Here is a 22627-nt window from a genome sequence, read left to right on the forward strand (position 1 = left end):
CTGTTACATGATATGAATTCCTCTTTCTCTCGGCACTTCCTAATTCATAGTTATATCAAATACCACTGCTGAAAATCATCAAGTTACTGCATTCCCCATTTATTAATTAAAGCACCGGTAAGCAAAAGCAAATACTAAAATGTCGTGTCCTGTGTGTTTTTAACATATTACTAACAGAGAACACTTTTATCAGACAATTAAATAATGCAGAAAAAAATATGGACGTGACCAAGTCCTAAATCTTCTAAACAATAAATTCTACCTCAGTATCCAAACAACTAAAAAATCTTAGCCCAACACTCAACGGAACGGTTATGAAATGAAGCAAGTTTAATTGGAGCCAAGCTAATCAGAGCCTCCCATGCAAACAAATGAAGAAGACTCTACAAACAATGTAAAAACAAAACAAGCCTTGTCACATAATTACCAATAATCATCTAACAGTAAATTTAACTTTTTTTTTTTTTGGGATTGATGAGGGCCGAAGCCCGGAAAAGAAGAGAGTTACACAGTCCTTATAGAGAAACTCCCAATTTTATCCACTACATAAAGCACCATGAATAAGGGCAATTATCAAAATAAATTGAACATATTCTATTACTACTTCCCATTTTAGTAAGAGAGTTTGCACCACAATTGCCTCTCAATACACATGATGACATGAACAATGCGAAACTCCAACACTTTTTGAAGCTCCCTTATGATAAGCTAGAGTAAAACCGTATGTGCTTCCAAGCTTTGCTTCTTGAATTAAGGCATTATAGATCTCCTTGGAATCAGTTTGCACTTCCACCTTTGTGATTCCCTTGCTCTGGACCATTCTAATGCCTTCAAAGATTCCCCATAGATCAGCTACTACAGAAGAATAGAACAAAAGTACAAAGTAAAATAAATGAATGGATAGATCTCAAAAATAAAGCTATTTATCTTTGTTGAAAAACAAAATATTAGCTTCAATCAAGATGCCACGGGTGACACGAGGTTATAATACAAAAAATTAGATTCTATACAAATATCATTATCAAGTAAAGAAATAAAATAATGATGCCTCTGGTGACATTAGCATGGATGTCGAATCGGAACAAGAAGAATATCTAATTTCAAAATATATATTTATTCTTAAAATACACATAGATACGAGAGTTCTAAGCAGGGAAATAAGTTCATTCAATTAAATCAGCATACCACTTGTACAAAATGTTGAAGTAAATGTAATTTATTCAAAGTTGAAACTTAACTCTTCTTATCTACCAATATATATCTACAAATATAATGAATCCATTCAAGTTTGCTGATGTGCATCCCGTAAATTTGTTTCCCACTTCAACCTTTCATTATGTTACATTCAAGTTCTTGAATGTACAACTTTCTAAAACGAGGATTATTTCATGCTTAAGCATTGTTTAAAATGTTTTCAAGACCAACCCTATAAAGAAAATCCAAGAGAGGATGAATGTCTTCTTGGGAGATACATGTTCTAGCTACTCCACTCTAAAGAAAATGCATCTTCTAGCTTATAACAAACATGAAAACAAAACAAATTCATTCAATCAGTAACCATTCAACAATCAAATCAAAGTCATCATAAGAAAATAATCACGCAATATATCATAGAACAAACACATATTAACATAAATTCAATTAAGTAAATCTTCAAATAAGAACTTACTTTCAACAAAGTGAAACCAAACTTTCAACATAATCCTTGCAAAAGGCCCACCGCGGTTTATTGCTAACTATCTCTACCCTATTATTTGCCCAATCATATATAATAGCTAGGTCTCTCTTGTTTGCCAATACCAAAGTATTTTTATCCTGAGAAATGTGCAACGGCAACCAGCATCCAATGTGTTGAAGGTTCTGATAATTAATTCTATAAAGTTGAGTCCAAGACTCTCCAACCCCAAATTCCTTCATCTGCCATATAACCAAACAAGTCTGTTTGAAATCGTGACAAAAACAAAGAGATTCCATCAACACGGAAATAGCCGGCTCAATAAGCGGCACTTCATCCAAACCCCGCGGAGGCATTAATTCCACATGTCTCTCAGCACCCAGATCAAGTGAAATGATCACAAATTGATCAAGAGTAATATCATTACAATGATAAAACCTATCCGCGGAGTAACAATTCCGTAGCGCCAGCCAATTAAGATTTCCATTCAAATAAACACCATGATTCTCACTCGGAAGAGTTAACCGGAGAGGACCAACCGAAAAATCTTGAATATCTCTCCAAACATTATCAGCCACACTAAAAACTCTCACCTCTGTTCTCAATTGTGATCTCAATTGAGTTTCAGTTTCAGTGTCACCAATTTCTTCGTCACCACCAATCACTCGTAAAGCGGCTACTTTATAATTATCAGTTAAACTATCATAACCAAATGCATATCTAGAGAAAAAATAACGATGTTTGCAATAATCCTTAAAATGGCCTAATTTCTTAGATAAAGTATTTGTAGCCGGATTATAGAAATTGAGCCAGCAATCTCTATAGCTACCAGTGAAACTATCATAATGAGCAAAACAGAGCAATCCATTACAAGAACCAACCAACCAGTAATGGACACTATCCAACAATGGATGGAAAGGCTTCTCCGGAACGGTGATAAGAGGATTCTCGAGAAAATTGTTGATAGGGAGAGTGACGAAACGGAAATCTGCTACGGATTTTCCTGAGACGAGTGTGAGTTGAGGGTTTCGTGCGGATCGACGGAGTTGCATTTTGATAAAGGTGGGATCGAAAATGAGGGAGTTGAAGAACTTACTCACGCATTTCATTTGAATGAGAGATTTGACGGGAAGGAGGGAGAGAACTTCCGCCATGAGTTCGTCGGGGAGGGTTGGTAGCGATGATGGCGAGCTTGGCGGACGACGAGTTTGAGAGGGAGGGAGATCCATTTTCTCGTGAGTTGGAGACTCGATGGATTGAGAATTGGATAGTTGTACTGTGTTTCCTGTGCCTCTGACCACCTTTGTTTTCCTTCTTATAGTGAATTTAAAACATAAAAATAGTGTACACTAAAGCCACATTGAGTTGAATTGACTCACCGAGTATATCTATCCACCTTAATTCATGGAGATTGCCATCTCATTTTCTAGTGTCCTTCTTATTCTAAATATAAAAAACTAATTTTTTTTAATACATTGAATAAATAAGTAATGTATTTAGAAAATAAATATATATAGTAGATATTAATTAGTCAATAAATATATAATAAAATTATTAATAAAATAAAAAAAGAATAATTTACTTATTTTAAAATTAGAAATTTTAATACTTTTTTCTTAAAAATTTCAATATTTAAGAATTTACCTATAAAAATAGAATCTTAACTACTAAGTTTAAAAATTAAAAAATTAAAAATTTATTATTAAAAATAGTATTTTGATATTATTTAAAAAGAATTTTTTTTATATTTAAGATATATATAAAAGAACACTATAGTATAGTCACCTTGAGTCAGCTTGAGTATTTATCCTGTTTATTTAATTTTTTTTTTTTGCATATATATGATATTCAATTTAAAAAATTAATATATCTTCTAAATAAAACTAAAGGAAATACTAATTTATTTATTTATAATTCTTTGATAAAAAATTAACATATGTAAATAATGAAAAGTATAGTCATATGAGTCAGATTGACTTTTTCATCTAATCTTATTTATAAAAAATAGTAATTTTCAAATACATTTAATAACTAATTTATCTAAATAATATATAAATTATATATGTTATTAATGAATTTAAAAAATAAATATTTCTTATAAATAAGAATAAAGAAAACAATAACTTATTTTAGCTATAGGTTATATCTAAAGCGTGAATAGATCGTAAATGAATTTTTTGGTAAAAGAAACTATTTAACTATGGTAAGCGGAAAAAATTCTAGATCAACAATCATCTATTCCAAATCGTTATCGAAAATATCAGATATGCGTTAAACCTTAAGAACGTGTTTGATTGATGAATAAATTAATCAATATATTTTCAACAACATTTGAATAAAACCACACAATATCAAACAAGTTGAATTCTGACTAAAGCCATAGTCTCTCAAGTTGAATACGAAGGTTTGTGTTTACAAGGATATTTCTTGAAAGCAGATTACCAAAGTTTAATTACAATCAAATAACACAAAAGTGTTAAGCAAGTATCAAACAAAAGCTTACTTGTTGCAAGTTAACGAATAAAAGTTCAATTGCTTAGAAAATCATATAAAGAATAATCAAAGATATTTGTGCAGCGTTTCATCGTAGCTTTGTAGTGTAGATTGTTGTTGTCTTCAATCTTCCAAGTCTTCCTTTTATAGCCAAAAAGAAATCTGTTGGAGGGTATAGAATTAGAATACTCAATTCGAACTGTTTTATTCACAACCGTCACTGATGGAGTGGTCGACAACATAGTACAGTAGTGTCGTTCTTGCGTCACCCTATCCGAGTAGTGGAAACATATGTACCTCATATTATTTCCTCACATAAACCACTTTTGATCTTTATCTTCTAATCTTCAAAGGCTTTTGATAGTAGATGATGAAGCATGCTTAGAAGGTTCAAAAGTTGAGTCACCAGAACCTAAGTCACCAGAGTCTTCAGAATTTGTTCAATCTGAACCTTGTCTATTAGTTTTAAAAAAAATATATATTTTTATTTATATTTGGAGCATAAATATAGTTTTTTTTTTCATATGTACAAATATTTTGATCAACCATATATTTTTCGGTATGTAAATATTAAATTTTTTTACATTATTTATAAAAATATTTATGCAATCATTTAGTTTTATAAATATCAATTAATAACATAGTATTTATATATATTAATTTAATTGTATAACTAAATAGTAGTAACATAAATAAATACATATTTCCTATGTTTGATACATACATTATTTTAAATATTTTTATTTTTATATTTTTTAATTGTACAAAAAATATAATAATCCTTGAATTCGCGCAAACTCTGATATGAATACATATGCGTTTGTACGTGTATTGGTGTATTACGCGCATTTGTTTTTAAAATATAATAAAAATAAAAAGAAATAAAAACAAAAGTGTTACCATAATATCTTTATTTGTTCAATTAACTATTTTAATAGAAAATAATCAAAGGTATTTATAATTTCGGTAAGAAATTATGTCTATATGTAGACATTTTTTACAAAATAGGATATTTCATCTCAACCAAAACATATACCGAAATATTATATTTATATACCGATATATTATATTTATGTTGTTCAATTTATTCGTAAAGTTTTACATAAATATCATATGTAAATAGAGAATAATCAAAGTTTTACATAAATATCATATTTATATTTTGTAAAAAATGTCTACCATATGATATCATTAATAAACTTCATATTTATTTTTTGTACATAAGAACAGAACATGCAAATTCTTTTTATCAATAAATCCAGCCATATTATGCATTAATCAAAATCAATTTTATCAATAAATCCAGCCGACATAAAATTATATTATTATTTCAATATTAAATAATAACAGCAAGTATGCAGAAAAAATCATGTTAGTATAGACATATTAAAAGCTTTCATTATTCCCTTTTTAGTTGACTGCCTTGGTTGAGATGAAATAGAGATCATCTTCATTTCTTACAAAATAGGATATCTCCATAAAAAAAGAAAGTAAGACTACTTGTATATTAATATCATAATACATTTTGAGCATATCATGAATACTAAGAGAAGCATAAATTAAATTCTAAAGTAAATTATAAACGTGCAAAAATTATTAACATACAAATAAAACTATATTCTAGATGTAATATGATTATTTTTAAACTTAAGTAAATGTCTTCAATAATATTAACAAATTTCTTCATAACACTTTGAGAAATAATATAACATCTTTGGACACTCCGAATCAGTATTGCAGGGAGTATCATCTTCAATAGCAAATATGAAAAAAAATGAAAATTACTAAAAGTTGATAAAGTATGGAAGCTGAACTGTTGATTTTTTGTTTGCATTTCTAAATTCTCTGGTTAGCTTTTACTGGCTCGCCTGCATATGTGTGAATCAAGATACTATTAATACAAATCAACCCATCATATATAAAGTAAGGTCTTATTTCTTAGTATATATTCAGATTACATACATCGTAAAGCTATAAAGCTATATTTAATTTGTGAGATATTGGATCGAACTCTAGTATGGTCGAATGGTAGCTTCTTGGTTCGACAGGATTAAGCATGAAGTCGAAGGTTGTTCACATGCTTGTGTCGAAGATGCTAGGGTTGTTAGCATGTTAAATTACGTTTTAGTGTTTAAACCCTAATTTGTTAAGTTAGCTTGTTTATTAAGTTGGCTTGTGTAATGGGCCTTGTGGAAAAGCCCATTAGTTAGTATGTTAGGTTTTATTATAAATAGCATACTAGTCTCTCATCATTGCTAAGCTGTAAATCCTAATTTAGGGTGAGAGAGGTTATTTGTTATTCTTGTAAACTTGTAATCTTGTTTTAAAGAGAAAGTAAAAGAATAGCAGTTATAACCAATTCTTGTGTTCTTCTTCTCTTCCCTAATTCCCTTATTATATTTTGTTCTTGACATCGTTTTTCACAACAAATTGGTGCGGTGAGCGTGGAGAAGATGCCTTCAACAAAGTATGAGATTGAAAAGTTCAGCGGAGTGAATGATTTCGGTTTGTGGCGCTTGAAGATGAAAGCCCTACTAGTTCAGCAGGGTTGCTTGGAAGCGTTGAAGGGAGAGATAGCCATGAATGCGAAATTAACGGCACCGGAGAAGACGAATATGATCGAGAAAGCACACAGCGCAATTTTGTTGAGCCTTGGTGATAAGGTTCTCCGAAAGGTATCAAAGGAGATGACAACATCAGGGTTATGGGTGAAACATGAAAGTTTGTATATGACCAAATCGTTGGTAAATCGACTCTACCTGAAGCAAGCTTTGTATTCATTTAAGATGATTGAAGACAAAGTGTTGGCTGAGCAGTTGGATATGTTCAACAAGCTGATTCTTGATCTTGAAAATATTGATGTGAAGATCGATGATGAAGATCAAGCGCTATTACTATTGTGTTCTTTGCCTCGATCACATTCTCACTTCAAAGAAACTCTCTTATATGGAAGGGAGTCCCTGACGTTTGAAGAAGTTCAATCAGCCTTGTATTCTAAGGATTTGAATGAATGAAAGGAGCATAAACCTTCGACTGTTGGTGAAGGTTTGACCATTAAAGGAAAATTCTTGCAAAAGGATGGTAAGTTCGACAAGAAGAAGGGCAAAAGCCAGTCAAAGTCTTATAGTGGCGAAGCATCTGGTATTCGATGCTATCATTGTAAGAAGGAGGGTCACACGAGAAAGGTGTGCCCTGAACGCCTGAAAGATCATGGAGGTAAGGATAATGGCAATGCAGCCATTGTTCAAGATGATTTTAAATCATCTGATGTTCTTGTGGTTTCAAGCAGTGACTCGAGAAGAGAGTGGATTATGGAATCAGGTTGCACTTGGCACATGACTCCAAACAAAGACTTGTTCGAGGAATTATGTGATCAAGATGGTGGATCAGTATTGCTCGGAAACAACAAGGCTTTCAAAATTGCAGGTGTTGGATCTGTGAGATTCAAGCTCCATGATAAGTCAATAAGGTTGTTGACTGAAGTCAGGTATGTTCCTGATTTGAAGAGAAATTTACTTTCTCTTGGTGAATTCGACAAGAAAGGATATGTTTTCCAAGGAGAGAAAAGTATCCTAAGAGTCATGAAGGGGTCGAAGGAAGTCTTGAGAAACGTGAAGAAACAAGGCTTGTATACCCTTGAGGCTGAAGTTATAAGTGGTTCGACAAATGTTGCATCCACGAAACCTTTTTCGAAGACAGAAATCTGGCATGAGATTGGGCCATGTCAGTGAAAGGGGTCTAGTCGAATTAGGGAAACAAAATCTTCTTTGTGGAGACAAAATCGAAAAGCTGAAGTTTTGTGAATCCTGTGTACTTGGAAAATCTTGCAGAGTGAAGTTCAACAAAGGCAAACAAAGAACACATGGATCCCTTGATTGCATCCATGCTGATCTTTAGGGGCCTGCAAGGTGTCCATCACATTCAGGAGCAAGGTATTTTCTATCCATAGTTGATGATTATTCCAGAAAGTTATGGGTATTCATCCAGAAGACTAAGGATGAAACTTTTGAGAATTTCAAAAGTTGGAAGACTCTAGTAGAAAATTAGACTGGCAGGAAGGTCAAGAGGTTGAGAACCGATAATGGCCTTGAATTTTGCAATGAATCGTTCAATAGCTTTTGTGCTGACTCTGGTATTGCAAGGCACAGAACTACTACAGGTACTCCACAACAAAATGGTTTGGCTGAAAGGTCTAATCGAACTGTTTTGAAGAGAGTCAGATGCATGTTGACTAGTGCGGGGTTAAAGAAGGTGTTCTGGGCTGAGGCTATTTCGACAGCAGCATATCTGATAAATAGATGTCCTTCGACAATGTTAGATATGAAAACACCTGAAGAAGTTTAGTCGGGACATCCACCAGATCTCGACAAACTGCGAGTATTTGGCTGCGTAGCCTATGCTCACATTAGGCAAGACAAGATTGAACCTAGAGCTCTAAAATGCATGTTCATGGGATACCCAGAAGGAGTCAAAGCTTATAGGCTATGGTGCCTAGAGCCAGGTCACGGGAGGTGTATCACCAGTCGAGATGTAGTTTTCAATGAAGCTGAAATGGCTTTTAAGAAAACTGATAATGTTGGTCGAAGTACAAAAACATCTGACGAAGAGCTGTAACAGGTAGAGATTCCTGTTGAGGTGGAGCATGTTGATGTTGAATTACATATCCTTGATGAAGTCGAAGAAAAAGCAGAAGATGCTGAGGAAATTAAGGAAATTGTCGATGACTACCTATTATCAAGAAATAGGTCGAGAAGAGCCATCAAGCCACCTCAGAGACTTGGGTATGCAGACCTTATAGCTTATGCCTTAATCTCTGCATGTGAGGTTCTAGACGAAGAACCTAGAGACTACAAGGAAGTTATGAGGAGTCGAAATAAGACTGAATGGCTGAAGGCCATGGATGATGAGATGAAATATATTCATGATAATCATACCTGGGAACTGATCAAGAAACCTGCTGGGGCAAGGTTAGTCAGTTGTAAATGGATTTTCAAAGTTAAGGAAGGAATTGAAGGAGTGACGTCGAAAAGATACAAGTCAAGGTTAGTTGCAAGTGGTTTCACTCAGAAAGAAGGTGTTGACTTTAGTGATGTGTTTTCTCCTGTTGTGAAGCATAGGTCCATTCAAATGTTGCTTGCCATGGTGGCACAGTTCGACCTTGAACTGGAACAGATGGATGTGAAGACTGCGTTCTTGTATGGTGATCTAGATGAAACAATCATGATGAGGCAACCTGAAGGGTATGTCGAAAAGGGAAAGGAAGATTATGTGTGCAAATTAAAGAGATCTTTGTATGGGCTGAAACAATCTCCTCGACAATGGAATAGGAGATTCGATAAGTTAATGACACGCATAAGTTTCATTAGAAATCAGTTCGACCACTGTGTTTACTTTCGATTTCGACCTGGTAATTCAATTGTTATTTTGTTGCTTTATGTGGATGATATTCTCATAGCAAGCAACAATTTTGAAGATGCGACGAGGGTGAAGGCTGAACTCATAAGGAGTTCGATATGAAGGATCTGGGAGCTGCTTCTAGGATTCTTGGAATTGACATTCGAAGAGATACAAAGAAGTCAAAGTTATGCTTATCTCAAGAGGCATATCTACGGAAGATTCTCGAAAAGTTTGGTATGTCAAATTCGAAGCCAGTTGTGACTCCAACAAACCCTCAATTCAAGATGAGTATTGATCAGTGTCCCAGTACTGATGTCGAAAGAGCATATATGAATGACATCCCATATGCTAATATAGTTGGTTCTTTGATGTATGCTATGGTCTGTACTAGACCCGACATAGCATATCCAATAAGTCTTGTAAGCAGGTACATGGCGAATCCTGGAAAGGCTCACTAGCAAGCATTAAAGTGGATTTTAAGGTACATAAATGGATCTCTGAACAGAGTCCTAATTTATGGTGGAGCCTGGAGTGAAGATAGTAAAGCAGCAATTAAACGATATGTCGACTCTGATTATGCAGGTTGTATGGATTCCAGAAAATCTATTTCTGGATATGTTTTCACTATGTTTGACACTGCAATTAGTTGGAAAGCAACACTTTAGAAGGTTGTTGCTCTATCGACCACTGATGCGAAGTATATTACTCTAACTGGAGTTGTGAAAGAAGCATTGTGGCTTGAAGGTTTTGCAAAGGAGCTGAAACTTCAAGGTCGAGGTATCAATGTTAAATGTGATAGTCAAAGTGCAATACACCCGTCGAGGAATTGAGCCTATCATGAGCGAACTAAGCACATTGATGTGAGGCTTCATTTTGTCAGAGAAGTAATCGAGCATGGAGAAGTCCGAGTGCTTAAGGTTTCGACTGAAGACAATGCTGCTGATATGATCACCAAGACATTGCCGAGTTGTAAGTTTTTCCACTGTATGGAGTTGCTAAAGCTGCATGAAGAAAGCTAGTTGTTCCCTTGATGGTGTAGAGTTAGATCCAAGGTGGAGATTTGTGAGATATTGGATCGAACTCTAGTATGGATGAAGGGTAGCTTCTTGGTTCGACAGGATTAAGCATGAAGTCGAAGGTTGTTCACATGCTTGTGTCGAAGATGCTAGGGTTGTTAGCATGTTAAATTAGGTTTTAGTGTTTAAACCATAATTTGTTAAGTTAGCTTGTTTATTAAGTTGGCTTGTGTAATGGGCCTTGTGGAAAAAGCCCATTAGTTAGTATGGTAGATTTTATTATAAATAGCATACTAGTCTCTCATCATTGCTAAGCTGCAAATCCTAATTTAGGGTGAGAGAGGTTATTTGTTATTCTTGTAAACTTGTAATCTTGTTTTAAAGAGAAAGTAAAAGAATAGCAGTTATAACCAATTCTTGTGTTCTTCTTCTCTTCCCTAATTCCCTTATTATATTTTGTTCTTGACATCGTTTTTCACAACATAGTTCTTAAAAAAAAACTTGAAAGAAAATTCATATTATCTACTTTGAGAATCAACCTAGAGACAAGACATGCTCATTCATATGCCAAACACTAAATCGTAATAAGAAAATCACTAGAGCTCAAACTTTGTGCCATTTTGTTGCTCTACAGCTCAATCAAAATTTTAGAGTCTGTATAATTGAGAGAGAAGAATATGATAGAAACTCAATACCAAATAGAGTTTAATTGAACAACATAAAGGCTTTATTGATAATAATTTTGGGAATTATATATTAATAAAAAATTTATAGCTACAAATTGTAGCAACCTGGCTAAAATTTAACTTAGAGAGTCGCCACCTATTCTACCAATGCGAATAGGAAACCTTACGTAGTTGAGAGATCGGGGTAAGATACTATATTCAGATCGAGGGAAGGTGTTAGGCACCCTTAACCCTTTCCTAAAGGCTAACATTTAAAGATAAAGGTTTATGGCTAACTGTTAAGGTTTTATAGCTAAAGAATCGAACAGGGGAAAATTGAGATTTTGAGGAGGGGGACTCGCCTTGTTGCCAAGTGCCTACGTACCTCCTTATGGAGGATCAGAGTCTACGTAGTTCGGGCACAGGATTGTACGCCTTAGAATTTGATTTGAATGGTTTGAAGTTGATTTGAAATTGTTTTTGAAATGCGAAGTTCGAAGGTATTTTGAATTACCTTATCGTAGTTTGAACATCGCAGAATTGAAGAGATGAAAATCCGTGGTTTGTGATTTGATGTATTTTAAGTGTCTTGGGCGTACAACCCTGATTTAATATGGCACTATTAACCGCAACGATCAATAGATTTGATCGCCATAGTTAACAGATTAGTAAAGGATTGCTGGCAATTCTAATCGATTGATTCGATTATCACTTTTAGCAAATTGATGTATTTTAATTATTAATTATTGGTTTTATCGTTATCCCTCATAATCGATAGATTCGATTACAAATAATAACGAATTTTAAAAGGTATGCTAATCATCGTAACCAATAGATTTGGTTAAAACCATTTAGCAAAATAAATGTTATTTTAATTATATTTGATTTGAATTTGAATTAATTAAACAATTGATTATTACCCACCGCGATCAATTAATTTAATCGAAGCGAATAAAATTCTAAATTGTTTGGCTAAAGCCTACGTTGGCTAGAAAACCCTAATCCTAATGTAATTATATCAATCTTAATAGAAGTAAATTAGTTTAATTAAACAAAAAAATACTTCATATGAAATCTAAATAGAAAAGAATACAATACAAAAATATATAAAAGAAAATAATATAAAAAAACCTGGACAGCAATCCTATGTGTAGACTCCATGAGTGCCCACCATAGGCTTGCATCTTCGTGCACGTTAGATCTGGATCTGGCATGATCCTGTGGTCCATATCTGAGGGCGCACGGTGGGTGCGTGCTGATCGCCTGTACTGGATTTGTGAATAAGAGGAACTAAAGAAATTCAACAAAATAAGGCAGGGCTGGGGATCGAACCCCCTCCCTCTCATATTAAGACCTTAACCGCACTCCCTGCACCACTGAGCCAACTGTGATTTGCTGATAGTAACTTGGCACAGGATTTGTATTAGCCATCAAACGACGTAAGAAAAATAGAAAAAAATACAAAGCGCCGTCACTGTTCATCTCCACTTTCACACCTTCTCCTTCGATTCGGCCATGGAGAAACCTGCGCAAACAAGATACAGACACGCACAAGTAGCACACATCGATCATAAACGTCCTTATGAATCCAAACAATACTCTCGATTTGGCCGGGATTGGGTACGATTAGCGATGTTCGTCCGATCCGAAGGGGTTTGACGCGATGGATCCCTATAGGGGATCGAGGCAATCGGCGGTGCTTGGTGGAGGGCTGCACTTGCGGTGGTCGGAGGGACAGTGCTGCAGCGGGATCGGTGTGGTTGTCACGGTGGTTATCGCCGGCGAATAGGGGGCGGCGGACAGCTCCTTCCGCGGTGGATTTCAACGGCGCAGAGGGGTGGTTGCGGTTGTCATCAGATCCGGTGTTGTTGTGAAGAGATTCTGATCGGAAGTCGTGCGCCGCAGCCTTTACCGGAGACGGTGGTCAGTTCATCAATTCTTGAACAGCTCCAGATGGCATCAGCAGTTGGCTGCAAGAATAGAAGAACACAAAAAAAACAAAGAAAATAAGAGAATTTCGTTAGTTGTCAGTCTGTGAATTTTCTTATGATGATGATTTATTGCAGATTGATGAAGAGGTTTAGCTTTGTGGTTTAGTATCCAGTATTTGGATGTTATCTGGTTTATGTTAGAAACAAAAATAATAATAATTAGTAATGACTATTGAATTGGTGATGAACAAGTAGTTGTTCAAAATTGAGGCTTTTCTGGGCAGCAATGTGAAAATAGATGTATTTGTATATTCACATGATCATTGTGGTGAAAGGGTGATTAGGATTCTTAGTGTGGATAGGTAGTACCAGGGTTAGAAAATGTTAGTCGGAAGAAACTATTTTTGTACCATGTAGGTATTTTGTGAATGGAATTGGCCTCCCCTAATTGTCAAAATCAATCCTTTTTTATATTAGTCAAATTAGGTTTTTCTACACCTAATGGGCCTATTGCCCAATTAATTCAATTATAAAAAACTATAAAAATCCTAATTATAATAATAATATTTACATTAATACTAGTCCTAATAATAACACTAATAATCCCTAATGACAATTCTAATATTAACAACAATTAATTAGTAAAATTAATAATATTAATACTAATAATTAGTAATAATAAAATTAATAAAAACAAATGTTAGTAAAAGAACTATAATCTCCAAAAAAGGATAAAACCCATGTAATAATTGGGCCCCGAGGTTTGGATCCCAAAGCACCTGTTAATTGCACCCCATTTTGTCTCAAGATATTTTATAAGAGAGCGGGTTTGACAATAGGAATGTCAAACCCCATGACTCTTAATTTTGATCCTTGATGAATTTAAAGATATAGATTTGATTGGGCAAATTTTGGGGTATGACAGCTGCCCCTGTTCAATCTTCTTAAACCTAAAGAGTCGGATAGGCACGTCTGCCTATCGTGATCTAAAGGTAGAAGATGATTGAACACTGAAATGCCCTGAAATTTGCATGGGAAGAAGTTCCGTAGGAGATGGGCTTACAGATGCCATCCGAGGTGAATACCGTTTTTCAGAGTGCGGAGCAAACGCTTTGGAAAGGGACCACTGTGTGTTTTTTTTTTGTAGCACGGCCTAAAAAGGCAACCTGAAATTTATGCAATGCAATGTATGGTGCGATGAGCCTGATGCAGTGAGCTTCTCAAAATAAATGAGAGCCATGTATGTATATGCGTAATGTATGAATGAGGTTAGTTAGTTGAAATGATGCATGATTGTTAGTTTATGTAAATCGAAGTGTGTTAGTAATTCTGAAAAGAAAGAAGACACCTTTGATTGTTATTAAAGTTTTGGAGAATATCACTGCCGAGGGACTAACGTGATAAACCCAGTTGAGGAATCATTTGAAAAACCTTGTGTGCCTGAAAAAGCTCCTAGAAAGGATGGAATATGTCTTGAAGAAGACTACCTGAAGAGGTTCCTGAAAAGGAATAGCGAGGACCTTCTGTTGGTTGTGTAATTGGCTTGCTATGGTCAGCAAGCTTCCGCAGTTTGTGAACCCGCACTTACTATAGTTCTAGTAAGTTTCCGTAGTTTGTGAACCCCCACTTACTGTAGTTCTAGTAAGTTTCCGTAGTTTGTGAACCCCAACTTACTATAGTTCTAGTAAGTTTCCGCAGTTTGTGGACCCCAATAGGATTGCTTGCTATAGTTCTAGCAAGTTCACCTGCACCAACAGGGTTATCTGCGAATATTATCGCAGAATTTACCTGTGTCACCAATAGGGTTATTCGTGAGTGTTGTCGCGAAATTTACCTATGTCACCAGGGTTATCTGCGAGTGTTATCGCAGAATTTACCTGTACCACCAATAGGGTTATTCGCGTGTGTTATTGCGAAATTTACCTATGTCACCAGGGTTATCTGCGAGTGTTATCGCAGAATTTACCTGTACCACCATTAGGGTTATTCGCGAGTGTTGTCGCGAAATTTACCTATGTTATCAGGGTTATCTGCGAGTGTTATCGCAGAATTTACCTGTACCACCAATAGGGTTATTCGCGTGCGTTATTGCGAAATTTACCTATGTCACCAGGGTTATCTGCGAGTGTTATCGCAGAATTTACCTGTACCACCATTAGGGTTATTCGCGAGTGTTGTCGCGAAATTTACCTATGTTATCAGGGTTATCTGCGAGTGTTATCGCAGAATTTACCTGTACCACCAATAGGGTTATTCGCGAGTGTTGTCGCGAAATTTACCTATGTTATCAGGGTTATCTGCGAGTGTTATCGCAGAATTTACCTGTACCACCAATAGGGTTATTCGCGAGTGTTGTCGCGAAATTTACCTATGTTATCAGGGTTATCTGCGAGTGTTATCGCAGAATTTACCTGTACCACCATTAGGGTTATTCGCGAGTGTTGTCGCGAAATTTACCTATGTTATCAGGGTTATCTGCGAGTGTTATCGCAGAATTTACCTGTACCACCAATAGGGTTATTCGCGAGTGTTGTCGCGAAATTTACCTATGTTATCAGGGTTATCTGCGAGTGTTATCGCAGAATTTACCTGTACCACCAATAGGGTTATTCGCGAGTGTTGTCGCGAAATTTACCTATGTTATCAGGGTTATCTGCGAGTGTTATCGCAGAATTTACCTGTACCACCAATAGGGTTATTCGCGAGTGTTATCGCGAAATTTACCTATGTAGAATTTTGTTTTGTAAATGCGTATGCATCATGCTTATGCGTTATGCACATGCTCCTGTTGTTTGTATAATGCGTATGTGTGAATGCTTACACATGTATATGTTGTATGTATACTGATGAAACGGTCAGACGAGGACTGACTACCAGACGGGAACTGGACTTTGTAATGGTTTGGATTGCCAATAAAAATTGGGCTTTTGTGATATGTATATGCTAATGCTAATGCGTATGCATGTATGCTAATGCTGATGCAATCTCATGGTTTTATCTTCTCAAACCCTTTGAACTTATTTATTCCATGCTTGCACTTATACCCTGACTATGCTTATGCTGGCTTTGTAATGTTTATGTATGCTTATGCATATGCGTATGCTTGGTTGACGTAATGAGTGGAACGAAGTAATGTCTTCTGTAAGATTACCCGAAAAAGGTCTTTTGAATGGATGTGAATGTTTGTCTTGAAGAAGACCACATAAAGAGTTACGGTGTAATGTATCAACCAATGTATGTAATGCGTGATTTGTATGTATTTGTGTGATGCTCCAACGGTAGGTTATTAATAACCAAAGCGTATATAGTTCGCTGGAGTTGCAGGTCTGTTTGCTAGGATGGGGTGTGATGCTAGCGCGATTTCCCAATACCTGTCTTGTTTGAGCTCGGAAGATCGTAGTTAGGAGAAAGAATTTGTTCGATGTTGTAAAGTGCGAGAACGCCTTTTTCCTTTTGTTGTGTGTCTTGGGGATTTGATATCCATTGCCCCCAGTATTTTCATGGAGAAAGATGCTTATGAAGGAAGTGCCCCAGGAAATAGCCTTGTCATATGCTTCGATGTTTAGATTGAAGGGTGTGCCCCTGATCTCCAGGTCATGGAAGGTTATCCATAGTGTTCTATCCTCTGAATTTGAATTCTTCCCATGTCTGACATGCCCCTGTTTGAGATTGCTTTGAGATGTGCCCCAAGTCGATTGATCCTTAGGAAGACTGCCCCTAGTTAATAGGATGTTTGATTGCATGTTCCTGTTTAGGAAAACCCTCTGGACGTGGTTTCCCCATTCAAGAGTCTTTATCAAAAATGATTACCTTTGTGCTAAGTGTATACTCGTAGATGACGTTGTACCCTTCAAGAAGTAACTCCAATGCGATGCGTATGCAAGTTTTGAAATCGAATTCCGTTATGAATTAGGACTGGATGGTTTTGGAAAGAGTGCTTGAAGAAGCATAGTGGTTAGAAATAGTTTTAACAAACATAGGAGTCAGTATAACAGATCCTGCTTAATATGCTTTCATGATTAACCTTGCCTCAATTAGGACTTTTACATGTTGTAATTTGGCCTAGTTCATGTTTTAAGAAACAATGGATATAAGGCTCAAAATTTTTATTTATCCCACCCCTTTCTCCTTGATGTTCTCCAGATCCTAAAAATTCGCCTAATCCAATGGATGTGCTTTGTTTGCAAGAGAATCGTTTCAGTTTCGATGTTGAGCAGAAGCCTTAGTAGAGATCCAAACTTTGATGACATATGTTGTAAAGATCCAAGCATTGATGTGAAGCTTTGATGGTTTAGCAGTCACAAGATTATCCTTTGTATTTCGCCTTTGTTTTTTTATCCCTTATTTTTGCATGAACCAACTCTTTTGAGTTTGGTCCATCGGGATGCCCTCATTTTTGCCTAAGTCATTTTTGTTTTCTTTCATGGAATTTTTGTTTCGACTTAGCGGGCGTTTTTTATTCTTGAAAGCTCCTTTTGAGATTGATTCTTGGATATTGCATGTTGTGACTGCTATGTTGATTTTGATTTGTAAGCTTTGCCTTTGATACTTCCTCGATCTTGAATGATGTAATGAGGAAGAAGGTGTTGTAAATGTTACCTCCATTGCTTCCTCAATCTTGGATGAATGCGAGGAAGAAGATATGCTTGAACCTTATGCTTGGATTGAGTGATTCTCTTAACAACCAAAATACACCATTGAATTAATTGAAATCTACCCTGCCCCTGGTTGAAATCAAGGTTTTTTTTTTATTTTAAAAGTAGAAGAAAACTCCAACTCCTGGCTCGAGGGGGTGACGAGGGATTAACATCCTTATATCTCCACTGTTTGGGAATGGAAACAATGCCTGTACATCCTCGGCTCGGTCTTACCTTGAAAGCATATATTTAACTGGACTTAGTTTTTGTATTCGTCATTCTCCCTCAAGTTTGTTAATAATTCTAAAAATAGAAGTGTGCGACTAGAAAGTCGTAGTAGTGAGCGAATGAATCGACTCCAAAACCTGCATGGTCATCTTATTAGAGTTGCTAATCCGAAGGTACAACTTTTATCCTGAGCGACACTTAGCAATCGTATGGGTTGAAATTTTGACATGGTAAACACCTATTGGTTCTAGGGACAATCTCCTTTGTAAGTCCGTTGACCTCTGTTTCACTCCTTAGATTCTTAAACTTGTAGAAGTGAGGGCAACCTCGAATTTTCTTTGGACATGTCAAACCTGTCAGGAATAAACTGTTAGCATGGGTTTTCGTCGTTTCGGAACTTCATGAGTTTCCTTAGACTGAACCTCTTTTGCTTTTTCTCAGGATAGTATCACACCATTTGCAACCTTCAGCGTTTGTAAATTAATGAAGAAAATCTATGACCCTTTCTCCCTTGGCGTGGAGTTAACACAGGTCGCCTTCCCTTCATAGTAGTCATGCATCTTTGTTCAGGATTTTGCCCCAGTTGGACTAATCCTTGCCCCCAGGTTATCGTAGAGCGTCCGTGTAAGTTTGTTATGTTCGTAGATGAACCCCTTATGATTAGATACATCTTGAGTGTGTCTATGAGGGAACTCTTTGTTGAACTAATCCTTGCTCGATGACAACCTTTATTGTATTTATAATTCTGTTATGACAGGGCATGGACATGTGGCTAGCATGGTGAAAGACATCCTCTTTTCTTTAGCAAGACTAAGATCTTTTATTCTCCTTGCTCCATAGTCTACGATCCTTTGATTTTTTGGGAGTTTCGAGAAACCGGCTAGCATGGTTAGTGTGGATGCGGGCGAAGATGCAAATGTAAATGCATGAATGCATGAAAATGCAAATGTACGCGTACGCGAGAGACTCCTTATATTGTAACTCCGTGTATGCAATGCAGACGAGTGACATGTAATCCTAGGGATAGCCTTAGAGGCGACATTAGACCCTCTTGGAATCTTTGCAGGATAAATGTTATGACACGCCAATGGAAATCCTTTGGATTCGAGAGTATGCAGAAGATAGCGGCTAGTGACCGTTCAAGACAGTCACTAAATCTCATGGCCATCGAGAAGCCAATTGACGTGTACCAATGAATTTGTCCCTCGTGGGAAGGTTCTCTATGCGGAACACAACCTATCTAAGGACGATATGGACGAAGAGAAATCCCTACAGGCTAGGGATGTGATGTGTAAATGGAGATCCAAACCCTACAAGTTAGAGGGTGCGCGGGAATAAGCATGGAGTGACCGTTCAGGACAGTCACTAGATTTCATAGCCATCGAGAGGCCAATTGAACGCATGCTAATGAAGTTGTCCTTCGGGGAAGGACGCGTCGTTGTGAAAACGCACGAGTGTGAAAGAAAATCCCTATAGGCTAGGGAGTACGTAGGAGTAAGCACGGGGTGACCGTTCAAGACAGTCACTGAATCGCATGGCCATCGAGAGGCCAATTGACGTGTGTTAATGGAAATGTCCTTCGGTGGAAGGACACGCAGTTGTAGATACAAGGATATAAAAGTAAAATCCCTACAGGTTAGGGAGTGCGTAGATGCGGGCGCGGATTGACTGTTCATGACAGTCACTTAGTCTCATGGCTATCGAGAAGCCAATCGACGTGCGTAAGCGAAGATGCGAAGATGTCCTTCGTGGGAAGGACACGTATTTGCAAGAATACGAGGATATAAAAATAAAATCCCTACAGGCTAAGGGATGCATAGATGGTGATGTCCTTCGTGGGAAAGACATGATCTTTAGAAATTAGAGTCCCTACATGCTAGGGACCACGTGGGGATACCTGCAAAATCGAAACACATGGACATTCGAAGTATATAAATTGCAAACATATAATGAGCACAAAAGCACAAAAGTCCTAAGTTCATAGGTTCGACGTAGGGGCTCTTGGGAGCCAACCTTTTTATAGGGGGTTCTAGAAGGTCTCATGGGGTCGTTCGTAGCCTCCGAGACTTTTTGTCTCTTTGGATTTTAGAACAACTCATTTTATCCATGAGGTTCGAATTTTTGGGGTAGGTTCCCGGAGAGATCAGCCAAGTATCCAGTCCTGCCCTCAACAAAGTCAAGCCTCGTTTTGGACATTTCCGAATACTCAACCCACTCCGAGTGGAATTATCAATGAGACTCGTAGGAGATTCATACTCCCCTATTGGTCTCAAAGTTAACTCCCACACTTAGGGTTTAACACAACATAAAAAAAACACCAGCAAATATAATAGGAATAAATATTCACTTAAATAAATATTTAATTAAATTGCAGTAATGAAATTGAAAAGGAAAATAAATAAATAAATAAAATTTAAATATTTAAAACTAACCTTGAACTCCAGCCGCTTGCGATTTAAAAAAAATACAATACGCAGCAAATATTTAAATAAACATATACTTTTCTTTTAAATAAACAGGTATTTAATTTAATTGATGTAAAAGATGAAATTATAAATAAATAAATAAATAAAAATTTTAAATATTTATAAAAAATAAATAAACCCTAAAATGGCAAATTAGCCAAACCCTAAAAAGTTTGCCACAAACCTAAATGTTTCGCTAAAAACCTAAACTCTGCCAAAACCTATAGGAGTATAATAATTCACCATTAAGTGATGTCCCCAGCAGAGTCGCCAGCTGTAGCAACCTGGCTAAAATTTAACTTAGAGAGTCGCCACCTATTCTACCAAGGCGAATAGGAAACCTTACGTAGTTGAGAGATCGGGGTAAGATACTATATTCAGGTCGAGGGAAGGTGTTAGGCACCCTCAACCCTTTCCTAAAGGCTAACATTTAAAGATAAAGGTTTATGGCTAATTGTTAAGGTTTTATAGCTAAAGAATCGAACAGGGGAAAATTGAGATTTTGAGGAGGGGGACTCGCCTTGTTGCCAAGTGCCTACGTACCTCCTTATGGAGGATCAGAGTCTACGTAGTTCGGGCACAGGATTGTACGCCTTAGAATTTGATTTGAATGGTTTGAAGTTGATTTGAAATTGTTTTTGAAATGCGAAGTTCGAAGGTATTTTGAATTACCTTATCGTAGTTTGAACATCGCAGAATTGAAGAGATGAAAATCCGTGGTTTGTGATTTGATGTATTTTAAGTGTCTTGGGCGTACAACCCTGATTTAATATGGCACTATTAACCGCAACGATCAATAGATTCGATCGCCATAGTTAACAGATTAGTAAAGGATTGCTGGCAATTCTAATCGATTGATTCGATTATCACTTTTAGCAAATTGATGTATTTTAATTATTAATTATTGGTTTTATCGTTATCCCTCATAATCGATAGATTCGATTACAAATAATAACGAATTTTAAAAGGTATGCTAATCATCGTAACCAATAGATTTGGTTAAAACCATTTAGCAAAATAAATGTTATTTTAATTATATTTGATTTGAATTTGAATTAATTAAACAATTGATTATTACCCACCGCGATCAATTAATTTAATCGAAGCGAATAAAATTCTAAATTGTTTGGCTAAAGCCTACGTTGGCTAGAAAACCCTAATCCTAATGTAATTATATCAATCTTAATAGAAGTAAATTAGTTTAATTAAACAAAAAAATACTTCATATGAAATCTAAATAGAAAAGAATACAATACAAAAATATATAAAAGAAAATAATATAAAAAAACCTGGACAGCAATCCTATGTGTAGACTCCATGAGTGCCCACCATAGGCTTGCATCTTCGTGCACGTTAGATCTGGATCTGGCATGATCCTGTGGTCCATATCTGAGGGCGCACGGTGGGTGCGTGCTGATCGCCTGTACTGGATTTGTGAATAAGAGGAACTAAAGAAATTCAACAAAATAAGGCAGGGCTGGGGATCGAACCCCCTCCCTCTCATATTAAGACCTTAACCGCACTCCCTGCACCACTGAGCCAACTGTGATTTGCTGATAGTAACTTGGCACAGGATTTGTATTAGCCATCAAACGATGTAAGAAAAATAGAAAAAAATACAAAGCGCCGTCACTGTTCATCTCCACTTTCACACCTTCTCCTTCGATTCGGCCATGGAGAAACCTGCGCAAACAAGATACAGACACGCACAAGTAGCACACATCGATCATAAACGTCCTTATGAATCCAAACAATACTCTCGATTTGGCCGAGATTGGGTACGATTAGCGATGTTCGTCCGATCCGAAGGGGTTTGACGCGATGGATCCCTGTAGGGGATCGAGGCAATCAGCGGTGCTTGGTGGAGGGCTGCGCTTGCGGTGGTCGGAGGGACAGTGCTGCAGCGGGATCGGTGTGGTTGTCACGGTGGTTATCGCCGGCGAATAGGGGGCGGCGGACAGCTCCTTCCGCGGTGGATTTCAACGGCGCAGAGGGGTGGTTGCGGTTGTCATCAGATCCGGTGTTGTTGTGAAGAGATTCTGATCGGAAGTCGTGCGCCGCAGCCTTTACCGGAGACGGTGGTCAGTTCATCAATTCTTGAACAGCTCCAGATGGCATCA

At 36.7% G+C, this 22627-nt stretch overlaps 1 protein-coding gene across 1 annotated transcript; it reads right to left on the reverse strand.

Moving 5' to 3' along the window:
• Positions 1-545: 545 nt before the first annotated feature.
• LOC131611716 (F-box/kelch-repeat protein At3g23880-like) lies at positions 546-2954 on the reverse strand. Its single transcript, XM_058883619.1, has 2 exons — positions 1670-2954; positions 546-855 (listed from the first exon to the last, which is right to left on the reverse strand). Exon 1 carries the CDS (start codon positions 2902-2904, stop codon positions 1672-1674), a length of 1233 nt encoding a protein of 410 aa, XP_058739602.1. The 5' UTR covers positions 2905-2954; the 3' UTR covers positions 546-855; positions 1670-1671.
• Positions 2955-22627: the final 19673 nt, after the last annotated feature.

Source organism: Vicia villosa, linkage group LG6 (assembly GCF_029867415.1).
Source record: "Vicia villosa cultivar HV-30 ecotype Madison, WI linkage group LG6, Vvil1.0, whole genome shotgun sequence".
NCBI classification, from domain to species: Eukaryota; Viridiplantae; Streptophyta; class Magnoliopsida; order Fabales; family Fabaceae; genus Vicia; species Vicia villosa.

Coding starts and splice junctions, on each gene's coding strand:
- LOC131611716 (XM_058883619.1), bottom strand. CDS start 2,904: ATGGATCTCCCTCCCTCTCAAACTCGTCGTCCGCCAAGCTCGCCATCA.